The 20,451-nt window shown below is 37.2% G+C and overlaps 1 protein-coding gene across 1 annotated transcript; it reads right to left on the reverse strand.

Moving 5' to 3' along the window:
- Nucleotides 1–8,739: 8,739 nt before the first annotated feature.
- Nucleotides 8,740–10,542, reverse strand: LOC106087533 (uncharacterized). Its single transcript, XM_013252591.2, has one exon. The coding sequence runs from the start codon at nucleotides 10,540–10,542 to the stop codon at nucleotides 8,740–8,742; it is 1,803 nt and encodes a 600-aa protein (XP_013108045.2).
- Between the last annotated feature and the right edge of the window lie 9,909 nt (nucleotides 10,543–20,451).

Here is a 20,451-nt window from a genome sequence, read left to right on the forward strand (position 1 = left end):
TTTGGCTGAAATTTTGCATGTGGTGTACTGTTATGAATTCCAACAACTGTGTCTAGTACTGTCTTTCAACAACAGTGTCTAGTACGGTCTTCCAACAACTGTATCTAGTACGGTCGGAATCGGTCTATAGGCTGATGTAGCTCCCATATAAACCGATCTCCTGATTTGATTTCTTGAGCCACTGGAAAGAAAAATTTTCATCCGATTTGGCTGAAATTATGCACATAGAGTTCTGTTATAACTTCCAACAAATGTACGGTCCGAATCTGTCTATAACCTGATATAGCTTCCAGATAAACCGATCTTCGGATTTGACTTCTTGAGCCCCTGGAAACCACAATTTTTGCCCGATTTGGCTGAAATAGAGCACATAGAGTTCTGTTATAACTTCCAACAAATGTGCCAAGTACGGTTCAAATTGGTCAAGATCCTCTTATAGCTCCCATATAAACCGATCTCAAGATTTGACTTCTTGAGCCCCTGGAAGCCTAAATTTTTGCCCGATTTGGCTGCAATTTTGCATGTGGCGTTCCGTTATGACTTCCACGATTTATCGATCGAACGATCGATTTGAGTGAAATTTTGTGTGCCACCTTGTAATACCTCAAAAACACGAAATTGGTATAAAATTTTTGGTTCAAATATCTTGGGGGGACGCCCCATCCCAAAACCCAACCGGACGGACATGTTTACCTATTGGGACAATATGGGTATCAAATGAAAGGTATTTAATAGTAGAGTACGAACTCAGTATACAAATTTCGCTCAAAGTGTTCGGGGTGGGGATCATCCACCCCCAAAAACCCCCCAATAGGACTCTTTCACCGCTTTGGGCAATATGGGTATCAAATGAAAGGTATTTAAAAATAGAGTAAAAATCTGAAATGAAAATGTATTCCTTGTTGTCTGAGGGGTCTCCCCACCCTCCAAAACACCCCGCAAGGACATGTTTACCGATTGGGACAATATGGGTATCAAACGAAAGGTATCTAAGAACGAAATGTATAGAAACTTAGTATACAAATTTCGCCCAAAGTGTTCGGGGGAATTTGATATCCAATTTAGAGGTCAAGTGTTTCACTCCATAAACTACCCATAAACCAATTGCAATTGGGGCTCGAATAATAAGAATTTAACAGAAGAGCTGATATTTTTGCAGTTCTAAGTGCGTGGGTGACTGCCCCTCCCTACTTACCCTCAAACTGGACATAGTTGTGGATTATAGCAAAAAAAGAGGCTCAAATCTGATATCCGTTTTATGGCCAAGTGTTTCATGGACGACCCATTTCATAAACTCCCCCTGAACCACACATATATACCGACTATAGCAATATGTTGCTGAAATGTGGTTTTTGGATGCGGAGTATGAATATGATATCCACTTTCGGGCAAAGGGTTTGGCTACTCCAATACACCACCAGAACCAAAAGAATGAAGTAGATCTAACATCCAAACTTTAATGGGCGGACCCTCCCCTAGCTTTATTTTCAAAAGCGTCAAATCTAGGAGATTGATGGAGCGATTTACGCGAAACTTAGTACGTTTATAATAACTCAAAAACCGAAATTTGGTATACTTATTTGAGGTGGGATATCTAGGGGGGCCGCCCCACCTCCAAAGCCCGCCAAATGGAAATTTTAACCAATAATGACAATATTGGGCTCAAATGAAAGGTATTTGAGACTAGAGCACGAATCTGATACATGGGGTACCAAAACACCCCCAGGGTACAAAAATACCCCCATACGGGACATATTCACCGACCATACCAGTATAAGACTAAAATGAAAGCAATTTGGGAGTAGAGCACCAAAAGATATCCACATTGGGGCAAAATATCTGAAAAGTCATATCAACACCCCCAAAGAGGAATTTTTCTTGATCGTGCCAGTATGGGGCTCAGATAAAGTAAGCAGCGGAGCGGGCCCTGTTCAGCTAGTCTTCTTATATATAAAATTCAATTTGGGTTTGTTTGTTTGGTTGTCGGTTTGTTTGTTTGTTCCGTATAAACTCAAAAACGGCTGAACTTATGTCCTTGAACTTTTCACAGATTATGTAGGTTGGTCTGGAAGGAAACATAGGCGATATAATTTTTTGATATCGGGAGGGGGCGGACCCTTCCCCTTACCCCAAAAATACTACCCAAAAATAAAAGTGGACCGATTGGCACAATATGGGATTCAAATCAAAGGTATTCGAGATTAGAATACGAATTTCATAATAAAAGTTGGGTCCAAGGGGGAAGGGGGACGGACCCTCCCCCTTATGCCAGAAACACAACCCAAAATCAAAAGTGGACCAATCAGGACAATATAGGTATCAAATGAAAGGTATTAGAGAATAGAATACGAATATTAGAATTTGAGTCTAAGTACCCATCGGGCCGTCCCTACCCCAAAACTCCCCCAAACAGACATATTGGATGTTAGTTTAATGTGGGGCTCAAATGAAAATTATTGGGGAGTAGATTTCGAATCTGGCATACAAAATCAGATCGAAGTATAGGGGGTCACGCCACCCCTCAAAAACGCCATTAGACCCATCATGACTATATTATACTTTGCTGAACAGATTTTCTTAAAATTTTCATAGATTGTGTTCGTTTGCCTGGAAGGATATCGGGTGCTGGCGGACCCTCCCCCTTACCTCATAAACGCCACCCATATCCGAAAGTGGTCCGATGGGCACAATAAGGGCTTCAAATGAAAGGTATTGGAGACCAGAAAACGAATATCGTATTAAAATTTGGGTCGAGGTACTTAGCGGGCCTCCCAACCCCCAAACTCCTCGAAACAGATATATTCAAAGTTCATGTCAATATGGGACTCAAATAAAAGGTATTTGAGAGTAGAAAACGAATTTGATATCCAATTTTGGAGCCAAGTGTTTTGGGTACGCCTTAAAGCAACCCCTAAACTGAACTTTATTTCCGTTGGGAATAAATAACGATTTTGATACCTATTTTCCCTCTTTGGGGAAAATGTTTTAAATGACCATACATGGCATTGTACCTCGCAAATGTCGCCAACCATCGCTTTGTCCGATGTTCTCGGCAGGATTCGAATGCGTTCAGCGTCATGGGCTACAATGGCACGAATTCGATATCCGCATTCAGGGTGAAGTATTCCCACTCTAACAAGATAATAAAGAGTTAAAGAAAACGCAGCGGAGAGGGTCCGGTTCGCCTATTGTAGAATAAAATAGTGCCCCTCAACTAAATTTATTTTGTATAAATTTTTAGCAGAACCCAAGGTGGTGGGTTGTCAAGATTCGGCCCGGCTGAACTTAGGGCATTTTTACTTGGCTATTTAAAGTTGGTTCAGTTGCACCGTGCCAAAGGGAAATAAAGGCTGATCGAGAAAATATGGAGCTCAAAGATTGTGGGGGACGATCCACCCACAAAATTCTCCTAAGTGGACATGTGGAGGGAGAGGGACTGTTTAATACTCAAATGAAATGTTTTTGGAAGCAGAATAGGAATATGTTAGTGACACCCTAAGCCGAAAAAAATCCAAACGGACATATAGGCCGATCGAGACAGTAAAGTACGAAACTGATATCCAGGTTTGGGAAAAATGCATGAAGGCCGCTCAACCAAAAAAAATTCTACCGGACAGCTAGGCCCATAAAAATTAATAAGGCTTTTGGTGGGAGTGCAATCCAAGCACAATCCTGATTTTTATATAATTTGCCATGAAGATTTTTATTAGCCTTTCTGATACCTATGCCGAACATGTTATAGACCTACGTAATACGGTTAACGTATTTATGAGGCAAAAGGCGTTTTTCATCCAATTATCATTCATTTAAACCTCACCTAGATTAGACTCTGCCCTTAGCCCAATGAATGACTTGGCTACAAGTGATTTATATTTCATTGACAAGGACATTTGATAAATGTCCTTCAAATGGGCAATTATCAAATTTCAAATACACCGGAATTATAAATCACTTACATGAAGGCACAATAAATGATTTTAATTTCCTTACTTGGAATTTAGTTGTCATGAAGGATTTGCATAAATTGGTTGTGTTTCTAATCATCACGACCACAATTACCTCCGTACTTGGCATACACATCGATCTGTGTGGAAACAAAAAATGGACAAATCCTCAAAAATTAATCGAATTATTAAAAAACATTTACAAAGAAAGAAGCTTCGAATCTATTTTGCTGTTAAAATCGATTTCTTCAGAAAGGGAAAATTGGAATACAAAGGCCATCTATGAATGGCAAGTTCCTAAAATCATTATGACAAGGGGCCAAGAATTTGAATTGGGAAAACTATTTAACAAGAATATCATTGCTGTTATCTTGATGTCGGAAAATGTGGATGCAGTTTTATTGGATGCATGTGCTCAGTTTTTAAACAACACTCGACAAACCAGAATTCTAGTGGCTACAAACGCTTCTTCGATTCCATTTGAGAAGCAGCTATTAGACACGTTCCAGAGTTATAAAATGACAAGGGTTGTACTGGCTTACTTAAAGGACAATGGTGGACTACTGTCTTCCTATGTGAAATTGCAACCCTATCCAAACTATCATTGGTCATGCCCTGCAGAGAATGGTTACTTCTATCCAGAATATTGGCGTAATATGCATAAAAAATCTGTTATTGTCTATGCTGAACAATCTATTCCAGGAGTTTTTCTTTTCAAAGATACCAAAGGCAATATACAGTACAGTGGCCATTTGGGCAAACTAATTCAAATGTTTATGAAACATTACAATGCTACTATGCAGCCGTATCAAACTCCAAGGACCGACAAGTCCACCTTCTATACAGACATTCGAGAATTGCTGGAACAAGATCTGGTCGAAATTCCCATGACCACTGATAATGGGGAAGATGGAAAATGGCATCTAAACTCCGATAGCTTGGAAGTGACACAGGTCAAACTGATGGTACCTTGTCCCACAACTCTCACCATACGTGAGGTTTTCCATTTGTTGTTGAATTTTGAATTCATTGGTGTCCTCATTTTTTGTACAATTCTGTTTTCCTTTATACATACACTGATTGATTGTATTTTTGGGAAAGTTGTTCAATACTGGAGTTTTTTTCTGGATGACAAAGCCCTGCCTAGCGTATTGGGTCAATCTTTCACAGCCAGGCTATCACCGCTAGTGTCTCTCAAGTGGCTATACCTTCTAATGTTCTTTACAGGTCTAAATATCAGTTTGCATTTTGGGGCCAGATTGAGAACTTTGCTCACCGCACCTCCCTACCACCGACACATAGAAGACTTTGATGAGTTGAACAGATCACCGGTGACAATTTTGGTTCCGCAAAATATATATCGGGAACCCCCATATGCCGTTGAAAAGCTTATCATAACAAAGGACAATGCTTTCTATCAGAAAATGCGCCAAAGTTTCAATACCTCTTTTGGATACTTCACCACTACAACTACTTGGCAGTTGTTAAAACAGCAGCAGCAAGGCCTATCACATAAGATTTTATGCATCTACAATAATCTGACAATAATATCGCCGCTGCCATTTGCCCTCCGTCTGCAAAGAAATTCGGAATTTAAAGAACCCTTGAATGAGCTCATACATCGTGTGCATGAATTGGGTCTGATGCAAGCCTGGCATTCGCAGACTTTTACCGATTTGTTGAAAATGGATGAAGTTCATCTGCATCATGGAAATGATAACGCAGAGGCATCTGTCCTTAATTTAGGTGATTTAAGTTGGCTGTGGATTTTATGGGTCTTGGGTCTTACGATTAGCACTGTGGTATTTTTTGGTGAGATTTTAATGGGTCGTTATTGTACCTAACCTGTCTCCATAGAGATAAGAGAGAAATATTGAAGCAATAAATAAAACAAAAGCTTTCTTAAAAAAAAAAATAACAGTTAAACTTGTAAAAAAAAGAAAAATATTTTGTATAAAAAAAAAAATTGTCTGATTTTTCTAAAGAAAAATGTGTCTCAGACAAATTTTTCTAAAGAAAAATGTGTCTCAGACCAATTTTTCTATAGAAAAATGTGTCTCAGACAAATCTTTCTAAAGAAAAATGTGTCTCAGACAAATTTTTCTATAGAAAAATGCGTCTCAGACAAATTTTTCTATAGAAAAATGTGTCTCAGACAAATTTTTCTATAGAAAAATGTGTCTCAGACAAATTTTTCTATAGAAAAATGTGTCTCAGACAAATTTTTCTATAGAAAAATGTGTCTCAGACAAATTTTTCTATAGAAAAATGTGTCTCAGACAAATTTTTCTATAGAAAAATGTGTCTCAGACAAATTTTTCTATAGAAAAATGTGTTTCAGACAAATTTTTCTATAGAAAAATGTGTCTCAGACAAATTTTTCTATAGAAAAATGTGTCTCAGACAAATTTTTCTATAGAAAAATTTGTCTGAGACACATTTTTCTATAGAAAAATTTGTCTGAGACACATTTTTCTATAGAAAAATTTGTCTGAAACACATTTTTCTATAGAAAAATTTGTCTGAGACACATTTTTCTATAGAAAAATTTGTCTGAGACACATTTTTCTATAGAAAAATTTGTCTGAGACACATTTTTCTATAGAAAAATGTGTCTCAGACAAATTTTTCTATAGAAAAATGTGTCTCAGACAAATTTTTCTATAGAAAAATGTGTCTCAGACAAATTTTTCTATAGAAAAATGTGTCTCAGACAAATTTTTCTATAGAAAAATGTGTCTCAGACAAATTTTTCTATAGAAAAATGTGTCTCAGACAATTTTTTCTATAGAAAAATGTGTCTCAGACAAATTTTTCTATAGAAAAATGTGTCTCAGACAAATTTTTCTATAGAAAAATGTGTCTCAGACAATTTTTTCTATAGAAAAATGTGTCTCACACAAATTTTTCTATAGAAAAATGTGTCTCACACAAATTTTTCTATAGAAAAATGTGTCTCAGACAAATTTTTCTATAGAAAAATGTGTCTCAGACAAATTTTTCTATAGAAAAATGTGTCTCAGACAAATTTTTCTACAGAAAGTTTGAAGGGTGAGAGTTTGAAAAATAATATCATAGAGCACTATTTTGTTTGGTCCTGTAATGTCAAGCATTTCGAAGGTGTCTATCAAAATTATCAGGGCAATGGGTCTTGTTCAGATCCGTACTAATTTTTGTTTTGTTTTGGTTATCTACTTGGGATATCACATTTTTAAAGATCCATAGGTCCTTCTTCTATCCTTCTGTGTCTATCCCAATTTGGGGGTAAAAAGTGTTCTCTTCTACTAAAGACCTTTTATTGCTGTCCTATTCTATCCTGATGGGCTTTCATATATAATTTTTAATTCCTTTTTTCGGTGGGATAGGGGGAGTGGGATTGCACTTTGACATATCCTTTCATTTGAGAAAAATATTTTCTCGGTTTTCCTACATGGTAGTTTGGTGTGGTTTTTAATGGGAGGAGAGGGTCGCTCCCCTCGACGCCAGGACCCAAAAGATAATTTATTTCAGTCCTTTTTTGTCGCGATTTACATGTCCTGCTAAATGGAAGGGCGTGACCAATCCTTTTAATCTTGAATCCTTGTATAAACATTCGATTAGAACTTTACTGACATAGACCTTTAATTCACATATCATCCCGCTCGAACTACATGTCCAGTTGAAGGGTATATAGTGGGTGGGCCGGTCCTAGACTCAATCCCAAATATGTATACCAGAATCGTAGTTAACTCCCAAAGACTTTTCATTTGATACCCATTTCTGACGTTAGACTTTCATGCCCGTTTAAGGGGTTTTGGGGTTTGGGAAGCCCCGTAGACACCTTGGACCCAATTTTTATAACAGATGTGTACTCAACTTTCAAACGCCTTTCATTTGACATGCATATTGTCCTAATTGGTAAATATGTCCTGCGGGCGATTTTGGGAGGGCCCTCCGAAACCTAGGAATAAATTTTTACGGCAGATTTCTACTCTACTTTTAAATACCTTTCATTTGATACCCATATTGCCTAAAGCGTTGAAAGAGTCTTGTTGGGGGGTTTTTTGGGGGTGGGGCACCACCCCGAACACTTTGGTCCAAATTTCTATTCCAAGTTCGTACTCTACTCCTAAATACCTTTCATTTGATACCCATATTGTCCCAAACGGTAAACATGTCCATCCGGGTGGGTTTTGGGATGGGGCGTCCCCCCAAGGTTTTTTGACCCCAAAATTTTGTACCAATTTCGCATTTTTAGGGTACCATAAGGTGGCATACAAACTTTCGCTTAAATCGCTGCACACATCTCCAAGATCTGGCGGTTTTGAAAATTGTGGTATGGGGGAGGGTCCGCCCCCCCCTTCGGTCATGCCCATGTTAAAGTATTATTGCGGATATATCTACTAGTAAGTGGTTATAGAATCTTGTTTCGGGTTAATCACTGAAGTACCCGGTAATATAACTTTTTGTTGGGCCTAAATATTCTCCCCGAATATCGCTCAGATATGCTCATATATGGATGTAGCTGCCATATATATCGAACTCTCGATTTGAGGTCTTGGGCCTATGTAAGATCTATTACACGATTTCACTGGAATATGGGAAATTCACTGTCCACTGGCGAGTTTGGTTCAGAACACATCATATTTTGTAAAAACTTAGCAAATTTAGGTACAACAACGTTTTTCGTTTTCGAAAACCGGAGCAAGCCTGTATATATAGATGCTCGAGTTGATGGGCACCTTAAGTTCGATCCGTATAAAATTCGTTAAAAATAAACTATTTACTTTCTTGTTTTTTATTTAAAAAAAATGCATCATTTCGTTTTTCTATTAGGGAAATTATACAACATCAACTCTATGAAAAATACCACAAGACTTAATGCCAAACCAATTACAACAATTAGCCAAATCCAAAATAAATCATTTACAGTCATCTGTTGGAATTTTCGCTTAGGATGAGGATCACGTAGGGAGATTAGATCCAATTTCAGCATATCCGAAAACAAACTTGAATGCCAAGCATCTATTAAGCCCAATTCATGAACACGATGAATGAGATAATTCAAAGGCTCCTTATACGGAGAGTTGTGTTGTAAACGTATGTTGCAAGGTATGAATCGGAATACAATTAAACCATTCGGGGTACAAAATACTTTGTGGGTATAGTATTGTTGCTCGCGACTAAATATACGCCACGCGGTCCCCAAGGTATAGTAGCCAAAGGAATTGTTGAAATTTAGACAAGTCTCCTGAACATAAGACAAATTGGGACTGGCAATTATGGAGTCTCGTAGATTTTCTCTTCTGCTGATGACACCTTCGGCTTCCTTGTCGAACATAAGAATTCTTAGAGGTGATTGTCTAAGTTCATCCACAGTTTCCACTTTACGATGATAGCTGGGAATGGTAAAGAGACTGCCTATGTTTGCCGAGAACTGGGTGCTGGTATAGAGACCTCCAAAAAACAACAGGAAGTAAACTAATTTTAAGCTAAACAAAGAAATGCTGCGAGTTGAAAATGATAGACCTAAGAAGCCAGGAACTATGCAATCATTGATTATGAAGTTGATGAAATTCCAACGTTGCCCATTCACATATTCGCAGAGTGTGTGCACAAATGACAGTGATGAGATGCAAATTATGACGAAGCATATAAAGGTGCCACTAAGCAAGATTATGTATACCTCTCTAATGGAACGAGGTTGGGCACATGGTATCATAAGAAATCCCTGATCAATTGCAAAGGTGTCGCTCAAATTCAGGCAATGACCATTGGCTACAGAATCCATAACCATGGGAATATCAATTAAGTTTTGATCCACCATTTGATTGATAATTGAAAAGTGAGTTTTGTGACCCAACACCAATGGATGGGACATTTTTAGAGAGGCATTATAAAGTTCGGCAAATAGCATGACCATGCGAGGTAGAAAGCCATTTAGTTTTAGTTGCCCTGTTGTGGGATCTGCAAAGACTAAGGCCCTGGGAAGAGTTTGATCGGTAAAAGTTAACAGAGTTCGATTTTTGAGATTGCGCCAATGTGGAGGATAATAAAGGAGTTGTGATGAGGAGTTGAAGTGAAACTTTTGCCAATGATAATCCGGATAGGGTTGCAACTGTAATAAGCCTTCAGCAGCAGTTGAGTATAACAACATTAAAACATTGGTCATTTTGTAATGTTGACATAATGTTAGTAATCTTTCCTTCCCTTTTCCATATGCAGCAATTATAAGGATTCGGGTTTGTCTCATATAATCCGTGGTATAAGCTGCCAAGTCTATTAAATTCAACTCCTTGTCTTCATTTAAGAATATTATTAAAAGAATATCTTCATTAAATCGTTGTTTATATCGCAAGCTTTCTGCTCTATTAGTCATAATCACCTTGGGAATGTTCTCCTGCTGATACAGGCCTCCAGTCATTAAGTTCTTCGTTGATTTTGTACTAGCATTGAGAATTATTAGCATGGCATCAAAGGCACGTTCTGCATATATGTCCTCAATAAGTGTATTGCAATAATCTTGAAAACCATTCTCAGTATCACTCACAAAGCTGAGGTCGTAAGAAGTTGTCGCTACTATAGACCAATTTACGATAATTCCCAATAAATACTGCATTGTGACTGAATGGCTTTTAATGTTGGGACTTTATCTATTGATTGATGTCCACAAGAAAAAAGATTAATTAATGGTGATGATTTACTTAAGCTAAGTACTGAATAGCATGATTAGGCTTTATCAAAAAGGAAATATTGTGATTGGTCATAATGTCATGACGTTGAATGCCTCCTGATGCCATTAGTGACGCCGCACAGTGGGCCAAATGGCAAAAAAATTGGAAATAAGTCTACAACTTTTTATCTGTTGATTTTAGCCATACAAAATGTTCTAGACATTTGTAGAGGAGGACATAGGCTTTCAGAAAAGTGCTGTTGTTGGTCCATATCTTTAATACAGGGTGAGCTACAGGGTGTCAAAGTTGACCACTTTTGACTTCTCCAAGCTTCTGGGGGCCATAACTTTTGATCTACTCAACCGATTTACATGATTTAGGACTCTAGAGAAAGAGCTTGACAAGATCTAAAAAACTTATGCATAAAGTACCATGCCATCGTGTACTGTTAAGGAGTTATGAATTGTTTAATTTTAAAATATGAAAATTTGGCCTTGGTTTTTTTCAGTGTTTTTTAAATAACTCCGTCAATTTTAAAGCTATAAACTTCATACTTCACACAAATTATGCCAGCATATGTGTGCATAAAATACAAAAGGAATCACGTGAATATCTTTGGCGGTTTAAAAATGGCATCGTTTTCAATATGAAAAATATTTTTTTTGTCAAAAAATTGCAAAATTTTTCAAAAAAGATACTCCCATTTCCTTTAAGTTTTCGCAAACTTTGGCCATCAAAGCATTATCATTTCTTTCCATTTTCACAAAGTCGAGGTATTAAGAAAAGTTTTAAGTGCTAATTTGGCTAATTTCGATATCAAACAACACCGTTATCTTAAGACCAAAATGGCCAATTTTTTTACTAAACTTCAAAAGTTTCTCACTGGAAAAAAAGTTCCACGGGGATTTTTTCGCTTTTTTTGAACTTAAATGAAAGCTTAAAATGTTCCCAACATTTTAAGGTATGTCTCGCCATATCCTAGCCATAAATGAGATCGTAGCTATCAAAATACTGAAAAAAGTCAATTTTCAAGTAGTGCTATATTCATTGCTAAAAAACAAGTATTACGTCACATTTTATTGCAAAGATGTTAAATAAACTTTTATTTGGTAACACTTCTTCTACAAAACACAAAAAGAATCATGGAAATATCTCTATTCTATTCCATTTTATGGAACCGGCAATAAAAAAGTCAATTTTTCAAAAAAGTCGAATTTCCCAAATTTTGTTTTTGTTGTCCTAATTGCACATGACACACTATAGCCATATTTACGCAACATACCTTATCGTAAAGGAAATTTTCATACCTTTCCAACGATGTATAAAACATTTCTCAACTCGGATTCTATCTACTCTAAAATTCATTTACACTTCATTAAACTCTATATAAAAATGTCTATTTGTGAAATGGAACCTTATATGGGGCCTACACTAAAACATTGATAGATTTGCCCAGGGTTTACAATACAAATGTGTTAGAATAAAAAAAGGTCTCCTGCCAAAGTTTAAAAAAATTGGAATAAAAATATGTGTTTTAGAGCGAAAACACTTCGCATCGGCGTGCGTTTATATGTATATTAGCTACTCCCAAAATAAAAAAGCATTTTAGTTTTGTATTATTTGATTTTATTCTCTACCAAATAATCTAAGGTATCAAAATTTAAAAGCTCTTTAATTTGAATGGCATCGGGATCGTCCTTATCTATATCGTCACATATTTTTGGTAGCCATTTAGTTCTGATGCTGTATAGTACCGGATCAGACGATAACAATAAATATTGAAGTAAATCATAATTTTGGTTAAATTTGGTGCTCTTTCGGGTATTGAAAAGCCGGAACTGTTTAACATCTCTATTACGGGATTCCTGAGCTTCTTCTGTAAGTTCTCCTAACGGAAGTATGTTGTATTCCACAATTTCCTTGCCATGATGTAAGACTTTATGTACTGTCGGTGTTAAAGCTTTCCACGAATATAAATCAGATAAAATGTTTTTTGTGTCATTACTATAAGCTTCAAATTTGGTTGAATTTATCATCTTTTTGCTATTGATTACAGCCAAAATCACTTTGAATCGTCTTAGCAAGTGTTCATCAAGACCGGTTATTTTAGATGTCGATACGGGGTCCTCAAAAAACCGCCTTGCCGAGTTGCCATCATTTGTGCTTCCGTATCCGTAAAGAGGTTTATCTATTATAAGTCCCTTTTGTTTAAACTCCAACTGGATTCGATTCTTCTCTTCCTGCCTCATTTTGTGAAGATCTTGGTTGTTTCTAGCAGAGACATCGCGGTTTCCAGGGCTAGTCCGATATTTAAGGTCATACGATAAATGCAAACAATACTCCATGAATCGAATTCTACAGTGCAGGGGCGAAATACCGAAATTGAGCGCATTTTCGTTTACTAAATTTTCATCAGACTTGTCCTCGAATTGCCCATTCTTCTTGCCACAAATATTGCATCTCCAATTGGACATAACGCCAGTTAATGCGTTTGCCACCTTTCCATCGATCATAGTGAGTTGTAGTTGAAACGAAACTTTTATATTTCTTCCCAATTGGTTTATAACAATCATGGGTAATGCAGCAATTTCTTCCTTTATTTCGTTCACCAAAGATCGTGTTGTGTTCCGGTCTTCCTTTGTATACTCAAACCGAATTGGGCGACATAAATATTTTGACCCAGGTGTTCTATTTATCCATATATCTTGAAATGCATTTTCTTTCGATGATGAAGATTGGTCCTTGTACAATCTCATTCTCAATGGTACTAATGATGCCATGAAAATTGATGCGAAGTTGGTATCTATTTCTGTTTGTTGCTTATATTCGGAAAATCCAGATGATCCATCACAACCCCATTTGCTGATCAAAACCACTTCGGAATTATTACATGTGTTCAACTGTTCTTCAGTAAAATTAGAAATAATTCTAACAGCTGTATTTTCAACAAGATCAGCAAGTTTCACTCTTGCTTTTAATTCGTCCACGTATATATTTGATGGCACCATTTTCGTCCTGGTGTTGTACAATTTATGTTTTGAGGGTAAACAACCCCATCCTTTTTCACGAAGAGCCTTCCTCATTGTTGAGTATTTGTTTCTTGAGAGGCCTAGGTTCAAAATCAGGGCCAGTGCATCTTCCTCCGTGAATTCTGTAGTCGATTTTGGAGTTGGAATACTTTCTACCATTCTCTTTACCCTTTTCGGAGATGCTAATGGTAAAACATCGACAATTCGTCCAACATTTTTTGGTTGTGTTTTTAACAATGCTGTTTTGAACGTATCTTTTATTAAATTTGGCGGATGTGCCGCCAATAGTTCCTCTTGTTTTTTCTTTTTGGTTTTCTCCGTAACTTCGTCGTATGCTTTGCTAGGCCGGCCGGGAATCAGCGGTTTAATTTCAATAAGTAGATCCGATTTCAGCCACTTCTCATACATTTTGAAAAACTTGATTTTTGCGAATGAACATTCTGGCAACCTTCTCTCAAATGATTTGTAGAATTTTTCAAGTTTGTCTAAAGCGTCTTTATTTAGCCTTATTCCATATATGTGGTCCAAAGTGTAAACAAGTTCCTTAAATGACTCCGTGTATGATTTGGAATCATTTTTGATGTCCCATACAATTTTCGAAAGAGTGGAATACTTCAGTATGACTTCCATAACTTATAAATGTCCTTTACGCCTCTACAAAATATAATGAAGAAAATTTGGATTTTGTTCAAATATTTATGCAATATATTCACAATTAATGACCCATTTCAGGTATCAGACGCAATCGTAAAAAGGGGTCCAAAGTGCCTCTTTTTACTTACTCTTCTATAATTATTTACCTGGACTCGAATTTGGTTAAAAAAAATGACAATGAATTTTTTATGGGTAGGTTTTTTCACATTCATTGATACGGTGGATTTCCTGGGAATTCGACATAGCGAAACAGGTAACATTTGTCTGCATCAAATCTTAACACAAATATATATATATATGCAGGTATATTTCTAGGTTACTTTTTATTCAAAAATCATCAGCTTACATTAAAAATAGATGTAGGTACTATACAAACGCACGCCGATGCGAAGTGTTTTCGCTCTAAAACACATATTTTTATTCCAATTTTTTTAAACTTTGGCAGGAGACCTTTTTTTATTCTAACACATTTGTATTGTAAACCCTGGGCAAATCTATCAATGTTTTAGTGTAGGCCCCATATAAGGTTCCATTTCACAAATAGACATTTTTATATAGAGTTTAATGAAGTGTAAATGAATTTTAGAGTAGATAGAATCCGAGTTGAGAAATGTTTTATACATCGTTGGAAAGGTATGAAAATTTCCTTTACGATAAGGTATGTTGCGTAAATATGGCTATAGTGTGTCATGTGCAATTAGGACAACAAAAACAAAATTTGGGAAATTCGACTTTTTTGAAAAATTGACTTTTTTATTGCCGGTTCCATAAAATGGAATAGAATAGAGATATTTCCATGATTCTTTTTGTGTTTTGTAGAAGAAGTGTTACCAAATAAAAGTTTATTTAACATCTTTGCAATAAAATGTGACGTAATACTTGTTTTTTAGCAATGAATATAGCACTACTTGAAAATTGACTTTTTTCAGTATTTTGATAGCTACGATCTCATTTATGGCTAGGATATGGCGAGACATACCTTAAAATGTTGGGAACATTTTAAGCTTTCATTTAAGTTCAAAAAAAGCGAAAAAATCCCCGTGGAACTTTTTTTCCAGTGAGAAACTTTTGAAGTTTAGTAAAAAAATTGGCCATTTTGGTCTTAAGATAACGGTGTTGTTTGATATCGAAATTAGCCAAATTAGCACTTAAAACTTTTCTTAATACCTCGACTTTGTGAAAATGGAAAGAAATGATAATGCTTTGATGGCCAAAGTTTGCGAAAACTTAAAGGAAATGGGAGTATCTTTTTTGAAAAATTTTGCAATTTTTTGACAAAAAAAATATTTTTCATATTGAAAACGATGCCATTTTTAAACCGCCAAAGATATTCACGTGATTCCTTTTGTATTTTATGCACACATATGCTGGCATAATTTGTGTGAAGTATGAAGTTTATAGCTTTAAAATTGACGGAGTTATTTAAAAAACACTGAAAAAAACCAAGGCCAAATTTTCATATTTTAAAATTAAACAATTCATAACTCCTTAACAGTACACGATGGCATGGTACTTTATGCATAAGTTTTTTAGATCTTGTCAAGCTCTTTCTCTAGAGTCCTAAATCATGTAAATCGGTTGAGTAGATCAAAAGTTATGGCCCCCAGAAGCTTGGAGAAGTCAAAAGTGGTCAACTTTGACACCCTGTAGCTCACCCTGTATTAAAGATATGGACCAACAACAGCACTTTTCTGAAAGCCTATGTCCTCCTCTACAAATGTCTAGAACATTTTGTATGGCTAAAATCAACAGATAAAAAGTTGTAGACTTATTTCCAATTTTTTTGCCATTTGGCCCACTGTGCGCCGCAAAAATCAGTGGCTCCTGTGCCGAAGAAACATCGCACAAAACTTTGGTGACTGCGGACTAGGAAACATGATGGGTTAATTTTCGATGTGATGAAAGCATTACGTGAAGGTGAGGGGTAGATAAGGGGAGGGGCACTAGTTCATTGGTTCCTTCAGCGGACAAAAGGATGGCTACGACGGATTTGGAGACTTGATGAAAGAACTATGTGACCATCAGGGGTAAAGAAGCCAAACGATGCTTGAGTACTGGCTCAGTGGCTTCTGTGTCGAAGATATACCAGGTAAAACGACGGCGACAGTGGGTTTGGTCACATTATTGTTTCACTTGCGATGCGATTGAGGCGTGAAGTGACCACTTTTGGCAGACAAGCTCGGGCATTGGTTCAATGGCTCCTGTGTCTATGCTATGTCGATGAACAAAGAATTGCCGGAGTATCGACAGCCATGCGATGGAGGCGTTAAGTGACCCCTTTAGGAAGATAAGCTTGGGCATTGGCTCAATGGCTCCCGTATCTTTGCTATGTCGATGAACAAAGAATTGCATGAGTATCGACAGCCCCTTCTCGTATTCAACGCATGGTACAACAGTCTGCGATAGGGTAAGAAACGGAAACCCAATCCTCAAATCTTTGAGGTGTGGACAAAGAGACATTATTAACCGCCTATGAAGCGCTTGGTCGACCAGCAATGAATTATGCAGCACAAACTCACAGTGGGATGAGAAAAAAATTAGTGGAAATAAGTCTGCCATTTGTAAACGAATAAAGATATCGGTACATGGTTATAGCTGAGGTGTTATGCAGACTATGTGCAATATTTCGTAGCCCTAGAGAGCCCGGAGAGCCATTGATGGGCCTTCAAAGTTGATCACCTTCGCATTAGAAAATTATTGTACGAGCTCCCAAGAGCGCATTTATGGTTGGAGTATTTGCTGGAAAGTACTCAAAAACCCTACACAAAATATGCGGCATATCTCTTATAGTGTTCAAGAAATTCGACAAAGAAAATTTGATTTTCTTTTAAACTTTTCGCAGAGTCTAGTCTTTTAATTTCTTGTTGGTAAAGGCTTTTCTTAGCCAATTTTTAAATTTGTTTACCCACCTCCATAGGATGGGGGTGTACTAATCTAGTCATTCCGTTTGTAACACCTCGAAATAGTGACCTAGGAATTGAATTTGTGTTTGTTTGTTTGTTCCGTATAGACTCAAAAACGGCTGAACCAATTACCTTGAAATTTTCACAAATTGTGTAGGTTGGTCTGGAAGGAAACATAGGATATGTAATTTTCTGATATTGGAAGGGGGGGCGGACCCTCCCCCTAACCCCGAAAGTACTATCCAAGAAATAAAAGTGGACAATATGAAACTCAAATGAAAGGTATTTAAGAGTAGAGTACGAATTTCATATTAAAAATTGGGTCTAAGTAACCCCAAAACCCTCTAAAATAGATTTTTTGGACGATCATGACAATATGGAACTCAAATGAAAGGTACTCTGGACTAAATTGCGGATATGGACAGGAAGGAGAAATAGGCTTTATAATTTGTTGATTTCGGAAGGGGGACGGACCCTCCCCCTCATGCCAAAAACACAACCAAGTATCTGGGGGGCCACTCCAACCCCAAAATCCTCTTAAATAGGTTTTTTGGATGATCATGACAATATGGAACTCAAATGAAAGGTACTCGGGACTAAATTGCGGATATGGACAGGAAGGAGAAATAGGCTTTATAATTTGTTGATTTCGGAAGGGGGACGGACCCTCCCCCTTATGCCAAAAACACAACCCAAAATCAATGAAAGGTATTGGAAAATAGAATACGAATATGGTTTTATGGTTTTGGGTCTAAGTACCCATTGGGCCGCCCCAACCCCGAAATTCCCCCAAACAGACATATTGGACGTTCATGTCAATATGGGTCTCAAATGAAAGGTATTCGGGAGAAGATTAAGAATCTGGCATACAAAATCAGATCGAAGTATAGGGGGTCACCCTACCCCCCAAAAACGCCTGAAATGGGCATATAATCCATCAGGACTATATGGGACTCGGTTTGTTTGTTTGTAGCGTAGAATCAAACACGGCTGAACTAATTTTCTTAAAATTGTCATAGATTGTGTAAGTTTGTTTGGAAGGAAACATAGGCTATATATTTTTTTGATATCTGATGGGGGCGGTTTCTCCCCCTTACCCCAAAAACGCCACCCAAAACTAAAAGTGGACCGATGGGCATAATATGGGTATCAAATGAAAGATATTGGAGACTAGAAAACGGATATCCGGGACGTCCCAACCCCAAAAATCCTCTAAACAGTTATATTCGGTGTTCCTATCAATATGGGACTCAAATGAAAAGTATTCGGCATTAAATCACAAATATGGCATTAAAAAATTAGGTCCAAGTAATGCGAGGTCGCCCCACCCCCAAATGCGCATATTAGCCGACCATGAGACTCAAATGAAAGGTATTTGCGTTCAAGTCCAGGTGGCGCTTTCCTCCTAAAATACGTCAAATAGGTTAATTGACCCATTACGACAATATGGAACTCAAATGGAAGGTATTTGAGAGTAGAAAGCGAATTTGATATTAAATTTTGGAGCCAAGTGTTTCGGGGGATATGAAGTTCAGTTTTGGTGGTGCTTTAGGGCGTCACCCCCTAAACTGAAATTCATATCCGACTATGACAAATTGGAGCTCAAATCAACGGTATTTGGGGGTAAAGATATCTACTTTCAGGGCAAAGTACCGGTGGCCGCCCCAGCCCCAAAACACCTTGCAAACGATTCATATTTACCGACTATGGTAATATGGGGCTCAAATTAAAGAGATTTGGGAGTGTTGCACGAATTTGATATTCATATTTCGCTCCCCTTAAAAGCACTTCTCGTTACCCTAATTTCTAAAAACACCAGATTTCGGAGATTTATGATGCGATTCGTTCAAAAGTTTTTTGGCATTCTTATGGTCACCAATAAGTGTAAGAAGGAGATTATAGCCCTCTTTGGGGATGACACAATCCGCATCGTTTGAGTGTCGGCCCATAACGGAGTAAGGGGGAATGAAAGGACAACCAATTTGGCAGTGAAGGCCAGAGGGCTGCTGTCGATAAACTTGGTTAACCCGGAGCCTTCGAGTTAACACAGTCCGATTCAAGCGCGTGGACGACAAACGCCTGTAACACTGTGGAACAGCGAAACAGTAGGACGGCGAAAATTTCAGGGGGCGATCCGGATGGTGAGAGGACGAGGCTATTACTGAAAGGAAGTAAGAAGGAGGTCAGTATAGATTTTGGTGTCATAACGGGACACATAAAACTACGAGCTCACTTATGCAAAATCGGTGCGGCAAGTCATAACATGTGTAGGGCATGTGGGGAAGATGAATATGACATTTCCTAAAAATTAAAATTTTCTTCTTCGAGGTTACTTTTAAGTTTTTAGAGCGCTTGAAATTTTGCACAGATACTTAATATTGATGCAGTTCATTGGGGATTGCAAATGGTCCATATCGGTTATATCTAAAATAACGGGACAAAAGTCTGAGAAAAAACTGAAATTCGAAATCTGTTTCTAGTGGACTTTTCTGCTCAGTACAATCCAAAGGATCAGAAACGTGAAATGGCCATTAAGATTTTTTTCCTTCCACACTTGTCGCCCCACCCTAATACATATATTTATTTTACGATCTGATCCCTTATATCTTTTGTACGCATTACTACAGGGTGGCTGATGAATATTGCTACAATGATGAATATTGCTACATTTTTTTTTCGGTGTATGGAATACATTTTTCTTTTATTCATGTTAAATTAAATTATTAAATTAATTATTAAATTATTATTAATTAAATTAATTAATTAATTAATTAAATTAATTATTAAATTATTATTATTAAATAGAAAAAAAGTTATTACATTTTTTTTTGGTAGCGGCTTTCATCAGCCACCCTGTATATTTAAAATTTTTAGTGTATATGTCTACACTATCCTTAAACTATGATGCAGAACTATGTCAAGTCTGATATACGTTTTTTTATACCCTCCACCATAGGATGGAATTTCGTCATTCTGTTTGTAACACCTCGAAATATGCGTCTAAGACCCCATAAAGTATAAAGTATTCTTGATCGTCATGTCATTTTAAGTCGATCTAGCCATGTCCGTCTGTCTGTCGATAGCACGCAAACTTTTGAAGGAGTAAAGCTAGCCGCTTGAAATTTTGCTCAAATACTTTTTGTTAGTGTAGGTCGTTTGGGATTGTAAATGGGCCAAATCGGACCATGTTTAATTAAAGCTGCCATATAAACCGATCTTGGGCCTTGACTTCTTGAGCCTCTAGAGGGCGCAATTCTCGTTCAGTTTG

This window comes from Stomoxys calcitrans, chromosome 3 (assembly GCF_963082655.1).
Source record: "Stomoxys calcitrans chromosome 3, idStoCalc2.1, whole genome shotgun sequence".
Classification (NCBI taxonomy): Eukaryota; Metazoa; Arthropoda; class Insecta; order Diptera; family Muscidae; genus Stomoxys; species Stomoxys calcitrans.